Source organism: Falco punctatus (assembly GCF_963210335.1).
Source record: "Falco punctatus genome assembly, chromosome: 9".
In the NCBI taxonomy this organism is placed as follows: domain Eukaryota; kingdom Metazoa; phylum Chordata; class Aves; order Falconiformes; family Falconidae; genus Falco; species Falco punctatus.
The window spans coordinates 33,521,904-33,542,812 of NC_137589.1; the positions used below are offsets into that span (position 1 = coordinate 33,521,904).

Sequence of the window (20,909 nt, forward strand, 5' to 3'; positions counted from 1 at the left end):
GCTATGTAAGAAATTCCTACAGTTCAAAAAAAAACCCCAAAACAAAAAGGCAATTTCCCTGACCCCAGCAGCGCCCTGCCGATAATCGGTGCCAACCGGACAGTGTTGTGCAGCAGCCACCAGGATGGGGCAGGGGGGCACCTTCTGGTCATGAGAACTTTCTGTTCAGATGCTGGCAGTGAGCATCCACAGCTGAGCCTGGCCTCAGAAGAACCACGCATGTTGGCTCTGAGTGAAAAGTGAAGAAAATGTTTTGTTTCTGGCACCCTGTCCCCTAAAGGCTGGATTAAAGGCCTCAGAAATGTGCAGATGGTGCCTTGTGTGACTCCGGCGAGACAAACAGATTACGTGTGTGTGTAATTAATCCAGCCTAAGTCCTTCAGGATGCTGAGCCTCCCGGCAGTGCTCTCCAGTGACAGGTCCTACTTTCCACTGGGGGGGGGGGGAAGCTGTGGGTGAGATACCTGCTGTTTGTTGAAGTGTTTAGTGTGGAAATACAGCATAAAATCTGGATGCCAGGCAGCTTTTATAGAGTATTGCTGGTGCTTTGAACTGTATGTGGTGGCAACGTTTGAACTAATGTGGTGGCAGAAGAAGGTGTTGAAATGCTGGAGGTGGTTGGCTTTGGTACAGCTAGAAGGGGCTGAGTGCCTTGAAAGCAAATTTGTTTTGTTTTTGCAATCCATCTCAGTCAGATAAAATACATCATCTCTTTGTATAAGCCTTGCCTCACTTAGGATTGTAAGAGTGGGAGATAATTTGATTACCAAGATCAATGATGATGTTTTAGAGGAGGAGCCATCTGGAGTATTTGAGTGAGCAGCTGGCAGCCTGGGCTGCACAGTTAATGATCTGACTGTATGCCTTGCAACTATTTTTTTCCACTGCAAAACCTTTTAAGAGTCTTTAGAGATCAATCTACCCCACTGCCTCTGAGTAAGATGCTATCTGCAAAATTGCACACAAGTGTTCCCTTTTAAAAGCTCTTTCCACAGCACCCTCTTTTTCCTTTCTATTAGTAAAGTATTTCTTTAAGACTCATAATGAATCCTTAATTTGCTGTAATTTGGCAGTTGCTTCTCCTGACCTAGTAGTAGGTTGGTTTGCTTTTTGTCCAGCACTATTACAGCTATGCTGCCTGAAGTGATTTCCAAACTTCACGTGGACAGTTTTAATGGAAATACATTTTTCCATGAAAATCTTTAAAACGTTTGAAAACGGTAGGGACAGCACAGTGGAACTCTTCTCTCTATATGACCCAAGCGTTTTGGATGCCCTTCAGCTTTTTTTGGTCCTTGCCAAGTACGTTAACTGAGTGGGAAGTTATAACTGAGAAGTTGGAGTCGCCTATCCTTGCCAGAATAGCAGAGGGCAAGAAACGCAGCTAGGTAGGGAGCTAGGTCAGTGGGGCAGCCCTGATTTCAGGCTTTTTAATCATTTCCCAAAGGAAGTACTTCCTTGCAGGCCCACTGGGCATTTCCAGCCTCCCAAGAAGCTGTGTCAGGCAGCACCATCTGGTTCTGGTGTGGGGAACCCAGAGAGATTCCCAGCAGCGCCAGGGAGTCAGAGGTTTGCCTGGAGGGGGTGAAAGGCACTGGTGGGAATTCCCTAAAAGCAAGGTGAGCAAGGTGGTAAGCGGGTCCCCCACGGCCAGCGTCTCCTGGTTGGTGTCGTGGACATCGTGCAGCCAGCTGCAGCTCCAGGGACAGCCTGGTGGGCAGGAGAGCACAGCCAAGGTTCTTGGGTCTGTGGCTCCACCAGATGGATGGTCCTGGAGCCAGGCCACCGCTTTGTGTGAAGAAGCATTTGAAATATGGGGTGTGGGGTGTGTGTGTGATGTTGCATTAAAATGGAACGGCATTTGGAAGTAGCAGAATCCTCCATGGGAAGGACGGCCTTTTCCAGCCGTGCCTGGTGGTTGCACTGTGAGAGCTCTTGCATTGTCGCATCTGACCTCATCCTCTCCGCTTGTGGTCGCACCTGCTGTCCCCCCCACTTCAGATTTCCCTCATTTTGCAAGCAGCCATTGATCTCACCCCGGTGCTTCCCACACTGCTCAGCTGAAGTAAGTGGAGACGAGCAGGGAGCGCAAAAAAACGGTGTCAGAGCAGTGCTCCCGATCCATGTGCCTGCTGGCGCGTCCAGTTCTGAACTTGCTTCGTATTGGTTATGAGCCCCTTTTCTCTAGTTCTGTTGCAGAATAGAGACACCAGGAGAAAACCAGGATTTGGGAACAGATGGCTGGGAGAGGGAAGTATAAAAGATGGATCTGCTGCACATGGCACAGCTGTGCGTTGCTCTACAGCTTCTGTTGGCTCCTTGGACGCTTGGTTTACAGAGCCCAGCCAGGTTTTTACATGGTGTCCCAGAGTCCCGGTGACGGGTTTTGATGTCTGAGTACTCACCAGGTAAAAGATTTCCTTGGGATACATGTCAAGACTCGGGTAGGAATGAATTATGGTTAAATGACAATTCTGTGGCCCATCTTTGCTCCAAACCGTTTAGCAGTAAGGATGAATGTCTTAGTTTTTGAACTGATATGGAACACTTAGTAGTCCATAAAGAGTTCTGAAATATGTGTAATGCTTAATAATACTCATCACTTTTGCTTTAGGAAAACCCACATGTTCCCACAATTAAATTGTTAGTGAAATATTAATGAGAAAATGACATTCTCATTTCATACAGACATTTAATTCCCCAGAAATGTTAAAAAATTTACATTTTCTTAAGATATTTTTTGAAGTTGCCACGACTGCTTTTTACCACTCTTGTCTCTTGCTCTGCTTAAGGAAAATTGAGAGTGGATTGTAGTGAGGAATCAATGGTGATCCTCAGTGGCTTCAACTCGGAGGACTTTGCTGGCCTGGCAAGGTGTCCCGGTGCTCAGAGACACTGGGAACCCTCCTCAGCACTCCTGAGCCTGGTTCCTGGCTGGCTGGGTGGTTGATCCCATAGATCCTGCTTGCCTGCCAGCAGGGAAGATCTCCTTGACAGAACAGTTTTGAGGGGCTGTCAGTTAAAGCCAGTTGCAGTCTGCAATGAGCTGCCTTTCTGAGGATCTGGGGGGGCATTTTTAGCCAGGCTGAACTGAAGGTGCTGTTAAGCCTTGAGATTTTGGTTGTGCTGCTTTCCTGTTGATGTGTCTGACTGCAGTGGGACTACGCCTCTGGTAATGCTTGGATGCTGTACGGCAATTTCCACTGCTTTGCGGTTGTGACCCAGCAAATGTCTTGGCCTCAGCAAGTGGAAAGAAGAGTTCAGGGTGGGTTCAAGGCTCCCCATCTCTAGGGGAGCTCTGCTGTTTCTCACGAAGTTTGCTTTCCCTTTCACTCCTCCTGCCCTTGCATTTAACTGGTGTTGACAGGCTGAGCAGCAGAATTGTACATGAAGTAGGAGAGATTTCTCCTTTCCCTCCCCACAGCTGGATGCTCTCGGAGTGGCAGTGGGTGTTAAGGACATCATGCCTTGTGAGGGTGGGGGTGGCATCCTGTGCTGATGAGAGCGCTGACCTGCCATGTCCTTTGCTGGAGTGCAAAAACAAAACTGTGGCAGGAGAATTTGCTGCTGTTGCCCTGTGCAGGGTTGAAAATGACTTCTCAGGAAGAAAAAGGAAGAGTTTTCTTTGTGGCAGCAGAGATTAATGCTTGTTGGTATATGCTTAGTTTTCTGTGACACTTCAGGGAAAGACATGGATTATTTCACTCTTGAATTTTGTACGGCAAGAATTTCCCTTGCTACTTAGGATGGTGCCAGGGAAAGGGAAAATGTAAATCAGAAAAGCACAAGTGGAGATGTATTACAGCTCTTCTCTCAGCATCTAGTGTATCAGCCTGCCGTCTCTCCAGTGCTTTGTCCTGATTACACATTAGCACCCTTGGTATAGTATTCCCAGGTAGGATAAACGTTACCTGGGGAGAGAGCTATTTTGTATTGCTGGAAAGCAACTGATGGTGCTGAATAAGCATATAAATCAAAAGCTGGTATTTAAACTTAATTTGAGCCTCTCAGGGAAAAACCCCACCATGTTGTACCTTGCAATCTGCATAGGGATAATTGTATTGTAGGCAACGAGGGAATGAGCACAGTAACGATGATGGATTTCCTCTGTGGCACATTACATGCAGGATCTGCAAACCACCACGAGGATGGAAACCCTGGCTCTGGAGAGAAGAACCCTTCCCCCTGTGCCCACCAGATGATGAACATTTGCTTTCCACTAGCCTGGCTCTCGTCATGCAGGCTGGGAAGGTGTTGGACCATCTGCTGGCTGGAACGTGGGGCAGCCTCTGGTCCTGCCACGACGGCTGCACCCCCTCGGCCAGCTCTCCTCCCCGTGAAGCCCTCTGCAGAGGCAGGTCCCTGCTCCTTCCCTCCCTCCCACGGAGCGGGTTCACCTGCAGACGTTTCTGCCATGCCCAAGTGGATGGATTGTGGCCGGGGTGTGGGAAGGGGCCCTGGCCTTGGGGGAATCTCCCCTTCTGCGTGGCCTGATGGCAAAGGGGCAGCACAGGGAGAAAGCGTCTCTAGAGAGCTGATGAAGGCAAGCTCTCCTGAGCACCCCAGGTGCTCGTAACACCTGGCTGAGGGCATGGTAAAGGTGTTTCCTTGAAAGTATTTTTGTGTCCCTTTCCAGCACCCTTCTTCCTCCACCCACTGCCGCCCTGGCTAACAATTCAGCTGAGGCAGGGAAGGAGAAGCCTGAAGGCAGGAGGACTCTGATCAGCCTGGCATCTTTTCCTGGGGGCTCAGCTCAGCCCGAGCCCTTAGCCAAGCTGGGTTTAAGTGCCAGGAGACCTGGTTTGCCCTACCCCGTCCTGCTCTTCCGCACGTATTTGCTTATCATCCCCCTGGGAGCTGGGGCTTCCCCAGAGGGAGCCGGGTGGCTTTGGGGACAGGCTGGGGGCAGGAGGGCAGGAGGTGGCTGCTGGTGTCTGGGGGAGAAGTTACAGGAGCTGTGGGGCTACAGCTGGGTTTGGGGGACAGTAGGGACATGGCAGGAGGGGGGGACGGGGGGAGAGGGTCCTGGGGTGGGAGTCAGCCTGTGCAGAGGAGTCTTTATACAGGGCTGTGATTTAGGACTGGGAGACTTGCAGGGCTCTGGATGCTGCCCGGTGTCCTCCGCATCCCTAACCGCAGGAATAACCAGGAGAAGCTGGTGCAGAGAGAGGTCTCCTTCCAGAGCCAGCTGCAGCTCCTGCATGGCTTGTCGGTGTTATTTGCTTTTGCCACTAGATGGTGAAATAAGTAATAAGGGAAAACACAAAGTCTTGCTGCGTTCCCCAGTGGCCTTCCTCCCTGTGAAACCACGCTGACGTGCTCTGCTTTCTGGGAACCTGGCAATTTCAGGCAGTTATCCACTGGACCTTTTATATGGCTGAGCCTTTGAGAACTGCTGCTGCTGCCATCCCAGCTCTTTGATCTTTTTAACTCCGGTGCTGCCACCCTGGGTTCACATAGACACAGCAGCCTGGGTTAAAGGCAAATCGCAAACGTGTCTGGTGGGAGTGTGTGTGGAAAGCTGTCTCCTGCTGTAGCTACTTGCTGGGGTCTGGTTTTTGAAGGGGGCGTATGATCTGCTTCCACCTTTCCCATGATATTCTGAACCTGCTGTGAGACCCACACCTTGCCAGGTGGGAGCTGCAGCCTTCAGTCCCTGCTTGGCTGCTCTCTGCTGTACTCTCTCTTTTCAGAGCCGTGTGCTTTGCTGGAAGCTTTGCTCTGGCCGTGCCAAAGGAGCTTGCTGGGGGTGTGCAACAAGCTGGAGAGTTACGGCTCACATGGGTGCTCCTGCCTTCTCAAGAGGGATTGAAAGAATATTGCTGACTGCAGCCCCTGGCCCAGAGGTAGCATCACTGTGCCAGTCTCAGACGGAGATGGTGGAGAACCGGGAGGGAAGGGGCAGACCCAGGCGCTCGGGCCCTAGGGAGGGGAACTTGAACAAACGAGTTACTCCTGAGCTCAGTAATTGAATGTTAACCTCTCCCAGCTGGGAAATTAAATGCTTTAAAGTGAGGCAGCCTCAATTTTGCCTTAAACACAGGCCAGCTCTGCCGATGAAAGGTAACTTGTTGAGTTGTAGAAACTTGATTGGTTTCATTTAGGGAAGGTTTTAAGGAAAGTTAGTGGTGCCCAGATTTTCTCTTCTCTGAACGCTGGCCTGGGTGCCTCTCTGCATGCCCAGGACTACTTGCTTTTCCTCTGAAAAGCTGGTTAGAAAACCCCTTCTGGCCACTTCTGCGCTGCTGCTGCTTTCAGTGCAGGCTTGGCAGCCGCTCCTCTGTGGCTGGCCGGGAGCAGGGCGATGCTCCGGGCTCCGCTATCGCTCCCCGGGGCGTTGCTGCAGCGGGGGGGGGGGGCAGCTACCTTTGTGCTGGAGCAGATCGGGGAGCGCCCACAGCAGGGGCTGTGCGTGGGCAGCCTCCGGGAGGCAGAGTGCCGTAGGGTGAGGAGTATCGTAGGGTGGGGAGTATCGCCTTCCCGTCCTCTGGCCAGGCCTGGAGGGACTTGGCTGTGTTTTGGCTATATGGTCCCATAGGTATGGAAAAGCCCATCGTACCCTGGCAAAGGGATTTATGGGAGGCAGTGAGTCAGTCCCCTGAGCGGTATGGATCTGTAATATATTAGGAAAGGTCCGTAGGCTGTTTGACTTGTTTTTTTTATTATGTTCCTGCCGTTATTGGCTAATTTCAGTGGGATCCATCATGTGAGCTGGCAGGGTGGGTTTGGAGCCTGAGGAGGGGGGAACGGAGCTGCTCCCAGTGCTGAGGGATGGCCCCGCAGGTGGGTGTTCAGTTCTGGCCATGTTGCAGGATGCAGTGAGGAGGGAGGATTCCCAGGCAGAGAACTGGATAAAGAAAATAGGGCTGCATAAACCCGCACTCGCCTGTGCTTGGCACAGAGAAGCACATGCGTGTATGTACTCACGGGTGCTACAGAGAGAAAATGCACATTTCTCTCTCCCCTTCTCCCCTAGGCACGAAGTGCCAGAGGGCCACAAGGCCAGTGATACACAGACAGCCGGGGAGGTTTCCTGTGCATTGCTCCTCCTGCAGCGTCAAAACGAGCCTTTAATGTTGCAGAGGCCAGTGTGACACCAGGCAGAAGCAAAAGAGGGAAGATGATGAATAAACAAACCAGAGGCTCGCACAAGTGCAGTCCCCATGTCCCAGCCTCACCCCCGACTCTGCCACGCTGTAATCTGTAGTGCGGAAATGTTTTTCTTGGCTGTTGGTTTAGGGCTGTGCAATCAAACCTGGTAGTTAAAATCCTGCCAAACAGGGCAGGCAACCCAAACAGCAGCTAATGAGGAAAGGCAGGCAGAGCTTGCAAGCTGTTTGCAAAAAAACAAACCAGCGGAGCAGGTGGTCACATAGGATCCATTTTGTGCTGGTTTGAGCCAGCTCTCTGCAGATTGGGGTAGTGAAGAACTGCCGCTGTAGGTAATATTCAGCGTGCCTCCTTTCCTTCCCCTCTGAACATCTGATACCGTGGCAGCATCCCTGTTCACAAGGGGATTAGGTGCTAGCACAGACTGCTGTCGCAGCTATCTGTTTCCTACTGGTTTATTCAAATAACTCGGAAAAGTACATCCAGCAGCTGAGTCCAGACAAACTGTTGAAAAACATGGCTCTGCAGAAGCCATTGCTGTGAGATCTATGAAAAGAGCAAAACTCAAACTTGCATGTGTGATGGCGGATGGGGAAAAAGGAAGGGCTGTGGTTTTGAATGTGTGTGGAGGAGAAGTGCCTGGTGTCCCAAAGCAGCTGGAGGGTTGGCCAGACCGGCTACACTTCTGATTATTTAAAAAATCCTTTTATTTTTTAAAATATTTAGTAAAATAACAATCACAACATTTGAAACACCTCCACAGAAATGGATGGTGTTCTCGCTGTATTGCTTTGTATCACTTTGCAGTGGTACCATCAAATAACCAGCAATACCAGGTTTGCCGGCAGAAGGTCTGTGCTTCTTCCCCGCTTAGTTCCTACGGTGTTTTTCCTCCTGGGGTTAATACAGTAAAGGGGAAAAGCTTCTTTTGGGTGGCTTGGGTGTGCATCTCCACCAGCTTGCTTAGGCCTGGAGGAAAACTGGCCAACCAGCAGCTGCTGTGAAAGGCTATTCAGTCACTAGTCCACAGCATGTCATAAGCCATGGGATTTCAGTGTGTTACCCGCAAGGGAGCCCAGTTACTAAAGCAAATCTTCCTGAAAGACGCCCTGCTTTGGTTTATACAAATACACTTCATAGCATGGTCAAAATCCACAGCTACAAGGGTGTTCTGCCACGGATATGCGAATATTGAGATCAGGGCAAGCCACAGATCATCTAATACAAAGCAAACCGGCTGCCACCTACCTGCAGTCACAGAGCACCCTCCGCTCCAGACCAAGGCGCTCCCCTCTTTGGTGGCTTGTGTCAGGCCAGCACGGAGCTACTCTTGAAAGCTGCTGCTGTGAAATAATTCCTGCACCTTGTTTTAGTGGCTGCCCCTTCTGTGTGGCTCCCCCCAGGAGTCCGGGCTACCATGCCTTGAGCTAGCTTTGGGTTTGTCCAGCTTCCGTAAGCCTGAACCAAACTGCACACAAAGCAGGTCTCGGTCCTTCAGCAGCTCTTGTTACTTTTTTCCCTGCCAGAATCTTACTTCTTCTGGAAACAGAGAATTCCTGGGGCTGCTCGTTCAAAACACACTTTGCAGCCTTATTACCATAGCAATTCTTTCCAGAGACTGTCTCCCTGTATGTGATTTGCTTCGTGCTGTGAGCAGTTCCAAGACCCCATGAACTCTTCTCAGCTCCTTCTCCCCGAGGGGCAGCAGGGGAGGAGGGTGGTTCTGGCTCCCCCACGCCGCTGGAAGTGATGCTGGAGCTGACGGGCAGAAGGGATGTATGAACATGAAAGCAGCATGCCTAATTAATGACCTGAAACCAACCATAAAGGTCAGCTTGTTTGCAAGGGACACACTAGAGGTACATGTGCCGAACGTGAACTTCACCACCATGCTTGGGAAAGGGCATTGCCGCCTGCCTGGGATGGCACCTGGCGGTGGGGGAGCTGTCAGAGGAGGATCAACAGCCTTCAGCCTCGCTCATTAGTGTGCACCCAGGCTGTCCCCCCTCGCTTGGTGAGCCCGGCTCCTTGCAGGGCTCTGCGGAGAAACCAGGCTGCTTCCTGGGGAAAGGGCAGGCTCCTGCCGCTCTGCCGTGTGCGATGCTGCCGGAGAACCAGCTGCTTTCTGAGCGGTCCCATCGGGCACTTGTTGACTGAGTTCAAACTGCAGAGTCCTGATAACTCATATCAATGCCGTCAGCAGCACGCATGCAAAAATTGAGCACCAGGATGAAAATGCCAGGAGATTGATATAAATATTTTATTTACTAGCTGGGTTCCCCCCCCCCCCCCCCCCCCCCGAAGCTTTTCTCTACTATCTTCCAGGGGCTACAAATTCAAGTTTCTTGCCTAATCTCAGGACTCTTGGGAGTTGAGGCTTTATGACCATTCCAAATTGTCATCCAGCATGGTATAGACTCATAAGGATGGCTGTCCTATAGCCACGGGGTGTGCTATGGGTTGTCCTGTGAGATCTTAAGGGTCCTTGCCAGCCCTGGCAGTTTCTGACCACCTTTGCATCTCAAGAATTGGGCAGAGCTGTGAGATGACCTGCAGAGAAAATAAGGGGGAGACCTGATGTTACGAAGTCACTTTGCAGGCAGCGCCGAGTGCTTCTGGTGTCGATAAAATCACAGAGATGTGTCTGATGCAAGGAGAGTGCCTTTGATGAGGTAGGTTTTCTCCCTCTTTGAGGCGAACATGATGCCATCCCAGCTGTTCCCTGCTTGGAGAGAGCTCTCTTTCCAGCAGTGTTTTTGAAACAAACCCTTTTCTTTGGGCTTTTAGCCTTGCATGTTCCCTTTGCACTCTTTGTCCCAGCAAAGAGCCCTGATCAAAGCTCTGCTTTTTTGACACGGTGGCTCAAGAGTGATGTTGTTGGCTGGGTTTGGCTTCAGGTGGGTTGAGGCTGTCCAGCCACAAAAGGAGACAGAAAATCAAGGCAGCTGGTCATGTTTTGTTGAGACTGTTGAGCTGCTGAGAACATGGCTCAGCTTTGCAGAGAGCGTGGAGGCACGCAGGGTGTTTCCAGAAAGGCACCAGCCCAGGTCTGGAGCAAAGCACCTCAGACAGTCCATGGCAGCTTTGGTGCAGGTGCGCTGTTACAGCTGAGGTCAGACAGGTCAGAGAAGAGGTTGTCCATGTCAGGCAGGGCACAGCCTGCACCATCTCTCTCTCTGGGTCCTTCCACCCAAACAGTGACCAAGGAGGCCTCTGCCAGAGGCGATCTCGAGCCCCTGCAGATCCCCCATCTGAGGGAGAGGCAGACCGGCTGCTGGGCAGAGCTGTGCGTCCTGCTGCAGAGCGTGTAGGTCCCCTGCAACAAGCAGAAGGCAGGAGATGCTCAGTGTCCAGCATCCCCACCTCCTGCCTGGCCTTGCTGTAGATTTAGGTGAGTTCCTTTATCCTTTGTATCTCCCCTTGCCCCTCGCAGTGAAGTTTGTGGTTGTACATCACATTTACTCTCAGATAGAGAGCTTTTGGGCGTGCATGCCAGACATCTTGGGTTTGATTTACAGGTTTTACGTCACCCTGTTGCTGACTGCCCTTTTCCCAGGCAAGCTGGCGCCTGGGGTCCTGTGCTCCCTTGCTCAAACAGTGGGATTCCCCCCTTGATTTCCCTCGCTGGGCCCCGTGCCAGCCCCAGAAGCTGTGCTCTCCCAGTCCCAGACCCCATCTCTCCCATTCCTGCTCCCTCATCTCCTGGGCGTCATTGCTCCTGGGCCTGGCTTATAACACGGCGTGTGGCATAGGGACAAAGATGACAGGGCTTCCTCCATCTCACAGAGGAAATAGATTCATTGGCCTGAGCGTTCAGCACAGCGATTAATTGAGAGCTGCCTGAATCTGGAGCACCAAGTAAGCATCATTAGAGCCATCTGAAAATGAGGGAGAAGGGACCGTGAGCGAGAGGATCAGGCCTGGAGTCCATGTGCATGTGGGTGAGCGATCTGGGTGCTGACCGGGCTGCTGGGAGGGTCACCGTTCCTCTTTTGCTGTTAAAAAGGTCCCTCGTTGCTGCTGCAGTGTGCTGGGTGACGCCAGCCCCTGTGCTGCTGGGGGGGCACCTGGGGATGCTGCCCAGCGCCGGGCCACCCTGTGGGGCAGGGAGGGGGGGCAGCCGCCTGCCTGGGCCCGCGGCCCACCTCGGTCCTGCCTGTGGGGCTGGGGGAGCCGGCGGGGAGCTCGGAGGGGGTGCAAGGGCAGGTGTGCTGGGCCGGGCGCTGTGGCATGGGAGCCCTCCTGGGTGCCGCGGGGCGGGGGGCCCTGGCAGCCGGGGCTGAGCCGGCCTGGGGGGCGCTGCCTGGGGGCTGGCAGCGGGGGGGGGCTGCCCCCCTCCCCCCCGGGTGCCCTGCCGCCCCATCCATCCCTTTGCGGGGCCGCTCCGCCCCCGGCGCCCCTCGGCAGGAGCGTTGCCCTGCCTGCGGAGCGGTGTTCCCCGAGGGGCTGCCCGGCCCCGCGGCGGGGGGGGGCGGGCGGCGGGTGCAGTGAGGCGCCGCGGCCAGCAGGTGCCACTGCCCCCCCGCGCTGCCCGGGCCGCCACGGCGGCAGCGCCCTGCCCGCGGGGCCCCGCCGCTGCCCGCCACGCCGTGTCCCCCCGCAGCGCCGGGAGCCCGGCCCGGCCCGGCCGCCCCGCGGGTGGCAGGCGGCGCCGCCAGGGAAGCGCCGCCTTCGGGGCCGCCGGCCAGCGTGGTCGCACGACCGGCGCCCGGCCCGTCGGTGCCCCCCCCGTACGGGCGGGACGGGGCGCAGCCTTCCCCCGGCCGCCTGCCTTCCCCCCGGCCACAGCGCGGTGGGCGCCCGGGGTCCCGCGGGCTGCGCAGCGCCCGCACGGTGCTCGCTCCACCGCAACACGCACCACCGCGCCGCTGCCTCTGCCTCGGCTCCCCCCTGGGTGCGACCCTCCGGGCTGCGGGCGGGCTGGGGCCGCCCCCGCGGCGGGCTGGGCGGGGGGCCGGGCTGGGCGAGCCCGCGGGGCCGGGGGGTGAGGCCGGGGGGCGGGGGGTGCGGTGCGCGGGGTGCGCAAAGCAGCGGCAGGGCTGAGCACAGAGCGTGTGCGCCGGGCCAGGTGAGTGTGCGGGTGCGGGTGCGTGTGTGTGTGTGCGCGCACCGGGGGCAGCTCCCCACGTGGGGCTGACGCGGCAGCCCCGGCCTGATCCGGGGCTATAAAGCGGCTCGGCGGCGAGCGAGGCAGAGCAGCCGCCGGCGGCTGCAGCCCTGGCCCCGCTCCGCACCGCTCCGCGCCCCGCCGAGCGGCTCCCGCGGGCAGCGCCCCGGCATGAGCGGCGGCAGCACACAGCGCCCCGGCGGCCGCGCAGCCCCGTCCTGGCCAGCGGCGCGGTAGGAGCGCGGAGCCGTGCGGAGCCCCGCGGCACCGGGCGCGGCGCGGGTGGGGCAGGGGGCGAAGGGCGGGGGTGTCCACGCCGCCGGGGTTGATGTTTAACCTGGAGCGCCCGTTCACGGAGAGGGGCCGCGTCTTCTCCTTCATGGAGTACCAGCGGCAGCTGGAGGAGGAGGAGGGCTACCCGCCTCCCGGCACCAACGGGACCCTCAACGACAGCGGGGCCGGGCCGGGCTGGGGCACGCCGTACCCTCTGCACACCACCGTCACCCTCATCAGCCTGGCCGGCTTGCTCATGCTGTTCACCGTCTTCGGCAACGTCCTGGTCATCATCGCTGTCTTCACCAGCAGGGCGCTCAAGGCCCCCCAGAACCTTTTCCTGGTCTCCTTAGCCTCGGCCGACATCCTGGTGGCCACGCTGGTCATTCCCTTCTCGCTGGCAAACGAGGTGATGGGGTACTGGTACTTTGGCAAAGTCTGGTGTGAGATCTACTTGGCCTTGGATGTGCTGTTCTGCACCTCCTCCATTGTGCACTTGTGTGCCATCAGCCTGGACCGCTACTGGTCCATCACGCAAGCCATCGAGTACAACCTCAAGCGTACCCCACGCCGCATCAAGTGCATCATCTTCATTGTCTGGGTCATCTCGGCCGTCATCTCCTTCCCGCCGCTCATCTCCATCGAGAAGAAGAGTGGGCAGCAGGCTGACCAGGGGGTGGCAGGGTGCAAGATCAACGATGAGAAGTGGTACATCATCTCTTCTAGCATCGGCTCCTTCTTTGCCCCCTGCCTCATCATGATCCTGGTCTACATGCGCATCTACCAGATAGCCAAGAGGCGAACCAGAGTACCACCGAACAAGCGGGCAGAGCGCCCTGAGAAGAGGCACAATGGCTTGACTGACAAGGAGGACCTGCCAGCCACGGCTCAGCTCAATGGGGAGAAGACAGCAGGAGCTGGCGGTGAGCAGGAGGGAGAGGTCAATGGCATAGACATGGAGGAGACTTCTTCCTCTGAGCACCAGGAGAACAACCAGTGTAAGAAGTCAGAGAGACTGTCGAGGGGAAAGACCAAGACTAAGCTGAGCCAGATTAAGCCTGGGGACAGTTTGCCCCGGAAGGCAGAGGAGGAAAGGAACACCAAAGGGTCCCGGTGGAGGGGCAGGCAGAACCGGGAGAAGCGCTTCACCTTTGTGCTGGCAGTGGTGATTGGGGTCTTTGTCATCTGCTGGTTCCCCTTCTTCTTCACCTACACGCTGATGGCCGTCTGCAAGAGCTGTTCTGTGCCCGACACCCTCTTCAAGTTCTTCTTCTGGTTCGGTTACTGCAATAGTTCCTTGAACCCTGTCATCTATACCATTTTCAACCATGACTTCAGACGGGCCTTCAAAAGGATCCTCTGTAGGATAGAGAGGAAAAGGATTGTTTGAAGGACTCTTTGCTATAGGCAGGACTAATTCAAGACTGTGTAGGAGAGTAAAGGCATGGCTGTCTTGGGCTGTGCTTGCAGGGGATGGTTTCCTTCAGCTTGTGAGCAGGAAGCCTTTAAAACCCGAGATGAACCTATGGAAACGCCGGGCAGCAGCAGTGAGGAGTAGCAGGCAAGTGGAAGCCTGAGCCGTGGCATTTGGCTTTCCAGGGGAGGATGGCCTTTGACTTGCTTGGTTTATTTTGTTAGTTTGTTTTTTTTTTAATCTTCTTTTGCTGGAATCTCTCAGCGGATGTTTTCACGACTGCTCAGTTTGACTCTTTAAAGATAAGCAACGTGCAGCTCCGCAAGATGAACAACAAAGAGGGAGTATGCCTCCCCAGAGGCGCTGGCTTTTTTATTTTGCTGTATCTTTTTCTTTTCCTGTTGTATATGTAATTGATTTTAACCCCCTTGTAAAATACAGTATTGTATCCCTGAATTTGAATGTCTTAATTTTTGTTAGGTAAGCAGCTTTGAAACTGTGAATGCTTTAATTATCTTTGACACATTAAAAGTCTCCCTCTTCTCACCCCCCGAAACCCCCTCACTCAAAACTGCCGAACAACTAGAGCCATTCCCCCTACCTGATAGTTTGATAATATTATAAAAATTTCCAATGACCTGTCTTTTTTTTTTTTTTGGGCTATACAATTTAGGATCACAGACTCACCAGACTGGCTATTTTTGTTACTTTTTATATCGTACTTGATCCTGTTTAATTTCTGTGCTGCCTGTGATATACTACAGCTGAGATGGTAACTGTCCTCTCGCTGCTTATTAAAGGAGACCCTAACAGAGTGGTGGCTTTGCTGTGCAGGCAGGGACGTCATGGGCGATGGAGTGACAAGCTATTTCCCGTGTAACATGAGGCTTGGGACCTGGCCAAGCTCCCCACGAGTTAATCTCGGTTGGTATTATACCATACTGCAGCACCCAAATGTGTTCAATGCTAACTTGCTTCCCCCGCCTCCAACTGTAAATAGATAACACTGCAAAGCGAATAGCAGGGCTCTGTGTATCACGTTATCACATTTGTATCGATTGGTGATGGTTTAACTCCTGCAGGATTTCCTGCAGAAGAGGAGGGGGTTTGTGTGCAGGGGCTGTTCCGTCTTTCTGAATTAAGGGAGAAGAGTTTCGTTTTTAATCTGCCAGTCTCATCTTTCCTAGGAAATACAAAAGCATCCCTCTTTCAGTCTTATAGAGGCCAGAACTCCAAAATGAGAAACTTAACTGACAGTTTCTGCAGTATTTTAGAGTGTAATTAATTTTTTTTTTGTAAGAAATTTGTAAATATTGTGAAATTGGAGCAGGAGAGAGAGTTAATACTGCTTTTACACTCCTTTCCTGAAATGTCTTTCAGCTAAAAAAAAAAAAATAATACAAAACCCAGAACAAATCTAACATCCTTGTGCCATGAAGAAATTTCTGGAGAACATTAAAAGGAAAAATTTTTGATTCATCACAGTAAATGAATCTGCAAGCCTTTTAATGTTATGAAAACAGCTTTATCAAATCAAGCCAGAGATTGTTTGGAGAAAGTGAAGCTTGTATAAGTCTCATGTGTAAGACGAATTTGCCTTCTCTGGAGTCGTATGGTGCACAGGAAAAGACTTAAAAAAATATCTTTTTACTTTTGGGAAGTGTTTTGTTGATTTTGCTCTCACTTTTGACTTTGTAATTAACTCTAAGTGTCTCCAGATGCATCTTGGGACCTGGAGAGCAGTGTTTACATTCACTTGCATTTTCAGAATTGAATCCTCAAGAGGTGAGGAAAGCAAATAAACTGTGCTTTAATGTAAAAAAACCAAAACAACCAACAAACCCACAAGCAGAAGTTGCTATAATGGATGATTATTTTTATTAAATAAAAGAGTGTTTACAGATCAAGTGTGAAAACCCTCTGAATAATCTGTTAGCTGTCTTATTGTGTTTTTTTTTCCAGCTGTTCACCGACCCTCTGGCAGCTTTGGTCTTGACGTTTTTTAAAGAGCACATTGGGAAAAGCACTCGTGTTTTCTGAAAGGCTTTGTTGCCCCAGGTAGGGAACAATGGTTTGGTTCATTGTGCAGCGGCGTAATAACAAATGAGTCCTTGAGATTTCTTGGGGTTCCCCGTCCCCCCTCCCTTTCATGCCACAGTAAGAGCATTCCTGGGTTTCTTAAAGGAAGGAGCTTGGGGTTTCAGGGTGTGATTTGCTCCCTGGAAATGCAGCCTGGCACAATTGCTGGGGACGTCTGGCTGGTGCAGCATTTACAGCTGTTGAGTTGAGAAGGTTTTTAATAATTAGGTTGCAAATGAGATTAGAAATGATTAGGCTGGAAGGCAACATTTCTTAATATATGCAGGAGTGTCCATCTGAGTGGGGTTTTGTTTCCAGCCCGAGAGCCAGCTGTGGGCTTGCTTGTCCTTACACCAGTGCTGCCGAGACCCTCACTGCAGGACGGTGACGGGGGATCTTTCTCCCACCAAACAGAGCGCTGCTTCTGTGTGGCTGCCTGCCTCCCTGAGAATGCCAGGGTCTCCTCGGTGTTGGCTTCAGCTGGGCTCCTTCTTTGCCACGAGTGCCAGGAGCTCCAAAGGCAGGGGGGGTCACAAGGCACTGATCCTGCAGGTGCTTTAGTGTGTGCTTGGTTTTGCCCGGGAGCACATATGACTGTTCGGGAGCTCTGGCTCCTGCCCTTCCCACTATTGGGGTGCCTGGAGTCACTGCTTCTTGTTTGCTGAGAAAATAAGTGACCAGAGCCCAGTGCTGGAGCTGCTGGTCTCACAGCCCCACTCTGCCAGCGCCACCAAGGTTGCAGCTGGACATGCTCGGGGGGGTGGCAAGCAGCATTGCTTCTGGGTGTAGGGCACCTGGTGATGACCCAGAGAAGAGCATCTTGGTCACCTCATGGTGGCCTTTGCAGGCCAGGAGAACTTGATCCAGGCAGTGTCCTGCTGTCCATCCTCTGGTTGCAGCTGGTCCTGTTGGCCTTGGAGTGTTACACAAAGCAGATCCCATGGGAGATGTATGGGACAGTGCCTGGGACAGGAGGTAATCCAGCAGCCATTTGTTACGCTTGCCCCATCCCTCTGGCTGTCTGATGTCCTTGGGGCCAAATCTCTAGTACAGACAGTAGAGTGTTTTGATGGGTTTGGGGCTGGGGGACTGGGGCTTTGCTGGGCTTTCAGTTGGTGAAGCTTTGCACAGCTGAAATGGCTGATTGCTCCTGATTTTTCCATCAAAAGTAAAAGTAGGGTACAAAAAATTTAAATTACGCCTCCAGGTTTGTGTCCCTCCCAAAACTTCATGCCCTCGTGGTCCAACCCAGTCAGACAAATACTCAAGGGACTGTTTTACATGGGGGAGTGACTCCCTGCATCCGACACTGCAGAGCTGCCTGCCCGTCCTTGGGGCCAGTGTCTGAACTTCCACCATCCTGCTGCCTTTGCCACCTTCTTATTCAGGCTTTTATATTTTCCTAGAGCTGTTAGGTGTTTTGGTTTCAGCTGTGTCCTGGATGCTCCACGCTTGCTGGGGATGGGCACGTCCAAGCTGCAGCAGCCTCCAGGCACCATGGGCTGTCTGGTGGAGGTACTGGCCTGAAACCATTCTCGTTTCCCCTTTGGCAGGCGAGGGCTGGCCCCGCTGCCTCTGAGCCAGAGGTTGTGCTGCTGTGGGCTTTGCTGGGATGCTCCCTCCAGCTCTGCCATAGCTCTGCCCAGCTCTGCTCACCTCCGTGCCTGCCCCATGTCGCTGTGGGGCTGAGTCCCACCACCCTTGCCAGGTCCTGATGGCCAGCTCTTCCCCTTCCACCTCCTGAATCCTGTGCAGGAGAAAGCTGCCTCATTGCTCCCAGCTCATTCCTATGCAAATGACACATTAGGGGATGTAATGAACTTTGGTTGTTTTTTATAACCTTTTATTTTGGGGCTGAAAGGTTAATGGTGTGAGGGCAGGCGGGGGAACCTGCCTCCCTGGCGGGGTGAGGGTCATCTGTGCTGGCTCAGCAGTCAGGACAGTGGGCAGAGATGCCGCTGCCAGCTTTGCCCCAGGAGGGGTTTCTCCATGGCTTTCTGGTGTGGGGTGACCCTGCACCCCACCCCTTGTGCGGGGACCCCTGAGGACAGCCCAAATGTGCTGGCTCAAGGACATGCAGGAGGGGCCCAGGTGAGGTGGCAAGTGTCCTAAAATGTCCCCAGGGGCAAGCTGCACCAGCAGCAGGGTTGCCCTTGCAGAGACCAGTGACCTCCTGCCCAGGGCTTGCCCCTGACCCCCTCAGCCTACTGACACATGCATTTATTTCTGTGGGGTTTTGGTCCCCATTCTCTGGGGGACAAGGAGCTGGTCGCACAGAGGAGCCTCTCTCCAAGATGTTCCAGCGAGGGATGGGCTTGGCTGGAATCGTGCTCACACAAAATGAGTTTCTCAGGCCTGGGGGAGTCTCCGTGGGTTTCAGCCTGTGTCCATCAGCCGTTCTGTGCTGTAAGTACCCCCAGTCCCACCTAGCATCCTCTCACCCGGGTTGCTGGTTTGCTGGACTTACTGCCCTGGGTTCAGTGGCTGGCCCCACTGCCTGTGCAGCTCTTACCAGCTGATGCTCTTTGTTTTATTTTATTTCTTAACATTCCCTATTCTTTCACCACTGGAAAAATTCAAAGTCTGCTGCGATTGCTCCTTTGTTACAGCTAGTGCCCTGGCAGACAGCTACACTTGGAGCTGTCTCACCGTCTCTGCTACAAACTGCTTTTTGCAGCTGGTTTATAGGAATGTCTCTGTGACTTGTTAAATATTTGTAGCTGCAATTGCTGTGCCTTATCCCAAGCTGTAGAAACAGGATGAAGAGAGAACAAGGTTAGCAGGGAGCCCACCCCCTGCATTAGCCACTAGTACTCAGCTCACAAATGCTCCGGGACCAGATCCTGACCCCTCTGAGCAGAATAGATTGTAGTCTGAGCCCTGGGAAATCCAGGTGAAATTCCAGCTAGGAGTCACGCTGCAGTAATGCTGCACAAGGTTACAACATACTCCCAAATGTCCTCAAGGCTGAGCAGAGGGGGTGGTGAACAGGACTGGGAGGGGGGGCACCAAAATATGTGCCTTCCTAGGAGGGAGGTTTGTCGTAAGCAAAGGACACCTGCTGCCATGGGGTAGGGGACATTGGGAGGTGTTGAATGGAGATGCTGATGCTTGAGCTGGTTATTCAACATCCCTTCCTTCTCAGGGGACCTTCTTGACCATTTGAATTGTCCCTTAGGACTGTTCATTTCCCAAAGAGAACCCCCAGTGTGTGAGGACAACATCTCATGCTCAGATGTATAAGGATGTGAGATGGGTCCCAGCACCCAAATCCAGCAAAGAGGCATGAGGACAAATGATAAAAGGGAGTAGGAAGGCATATCCCTCACTTAATCATAGGTGTCCATCAGTAAATATGTAAACTTGTGGGCTTACGCTGGCTTAAAACTGTTTAACCTGGCTCCAGTTTAGTCTGTTAGTGTGATTGTAAACTCCGTATTCATAGAATCATAGAATAGTTTCAGTTGGAAGGGACCTTTAAGGCCATCTAGTTTCAAGCCCCTGCCACGGGCAGGGACACCTTTCACCAGACCAGGTTGCTCAGAGCCCCATCCAGCCTGGCCTTGAACACTGCCAGGGATGGGGCACCCACAGCTTCTCTGGGCAGCCTGGGCCAGTGCCTCATCACCCCCCCAGTTAAGAATTTCTTCCTTATGTCTAATCTAAATCTACCCTCTTTTAGTTTAAAACCATCACCCCTTGTCCTATCACTACCAGCCCTACTAACAAGTCTGCCCCCATCTTTCCTGTAAGCTCTCTTTAAGTACTGGAAGGCCACTATAAGGTCCCCCCAGAGCCCTCCTTTCTCCAGGCTGAACCCCAAATCTCTCAGCCTGTCCTAAGTCAGGAGAGACCATCCATGCTGGCTTGGACCTAAGGTCCTGCTCTCCCTCTGTGGCTCTGAGAGTGGCCTATAGCAGATTTTAGGGAATAGAGGGAGGAAGGACCCTTCCCAGGAGGATTTGGGGTCATTAGGTACTTGGGGATTTCCTGGGGCCAGCGGTGCCTTTTGCATTAATGGAGAAATTCCACTGACATGTGTTTCTCTTCAGTGATGCTCTGCAGCAGGAGGTCTGGACGGCTTTCAAAAATGCGTTTGAGTCAAAAACCAGCCACTGGCTCTGTGTGAGAGTAACAGGGTGAATGGGTTTTATCAGGAGGTGAGACAAGCTGCTCCTAGCATCCCTGCTTTCCTGTGTGCGGTGCTTGCAGCTTTTGGCCCATATTGATTGGGCACAGCCCAGGGCATTGCATTCGCAGGAGCAGCCTTGAGGTCCTCCAGAGGTATATGACCTGCTGTAGGGTTCACTCCCAGAGATGAGAAACATTTGTTTTAAATCAGCTGCTGCATGAAATAATTGATTTCTCCTTTGCAGATTGAAACAGTTGTGTCTTGCTGGACTGTGACTTTACAGCCTTTTCCCTGTTTGCTTTTCATTGCTTTCCACAGAAAAAAGGCATGAGCTTCCCACCACTGGACATCCCTGATGAAGTAATTCCTGCTGAAGGCTTCTTTGCCTTCATCTGCATCTGTGGAGTTGACTCAAAGCATTAATCTGAAGATTGAAATGTTAAGGTGTTACTGAAAAATTCCCTGAGTAAAAAAAAAATAAATTTAAAATTGTATAGATAAATATTTAAGCCACATCCGATATTCTGCTTTTCTGAATTGATTAAACTTTTTTTCAAGGGTGAAATGCTAAGTCCTGGCCTTTTACTACCAGGATAATTTTTGCCACCAGGAAAATTTGGACAAACTATTCCTATTGCAGACCAAAACCTGTAGGGTTAGATCCCGAGCGTGGCAGACCCGTGCAGCTTGGCTGCTGCGATGCTGATTTACACCCTGTGCCAGAGCTCCCCCTCTCCTAGCAGTTATCCCCACGATCCTGATCCCTGGGTAATTGAGTGATAAGACCTCTGCAT

General features: G+C 52.8%; 1 protein-coding gene across 1 annotated transcript; it reads left to right on the plus strand.

Moving 5' to 3' along the window:
• Positions 1 to 12,534: 12,534 nt before the first annotated feature.
• Positions 12,535 to 15,805, plus strand: ADRA2A (adrenoceptor alpha 2A). Its single transcript, XM_080403549.1, has one exon. The coding sequence runs from the start codon at positions 12,546 to 12,548 to the stop codon at positions 13,878 to 13,880; it is 1,335 nt and encodes a 444-aa protein (XP_080259675.1). The 5' UTR covers positions 12,535 to 12,545; the 3' UTR covers positions 13,881 to 15,805.
• Positions 15,806 to 20,909: the final 5,104 nt, after the last annotated feature.

What these genes read in the sequence shown, in the direction of transcription:
- ADRA2A (XM_080403549.1), top strand. Translation starts at nt 12,546, where the DNA reads ATGTTTAACCTGGAGCGCCCGTTCACGGAGAGGGGCCGCGTCTTCTCC.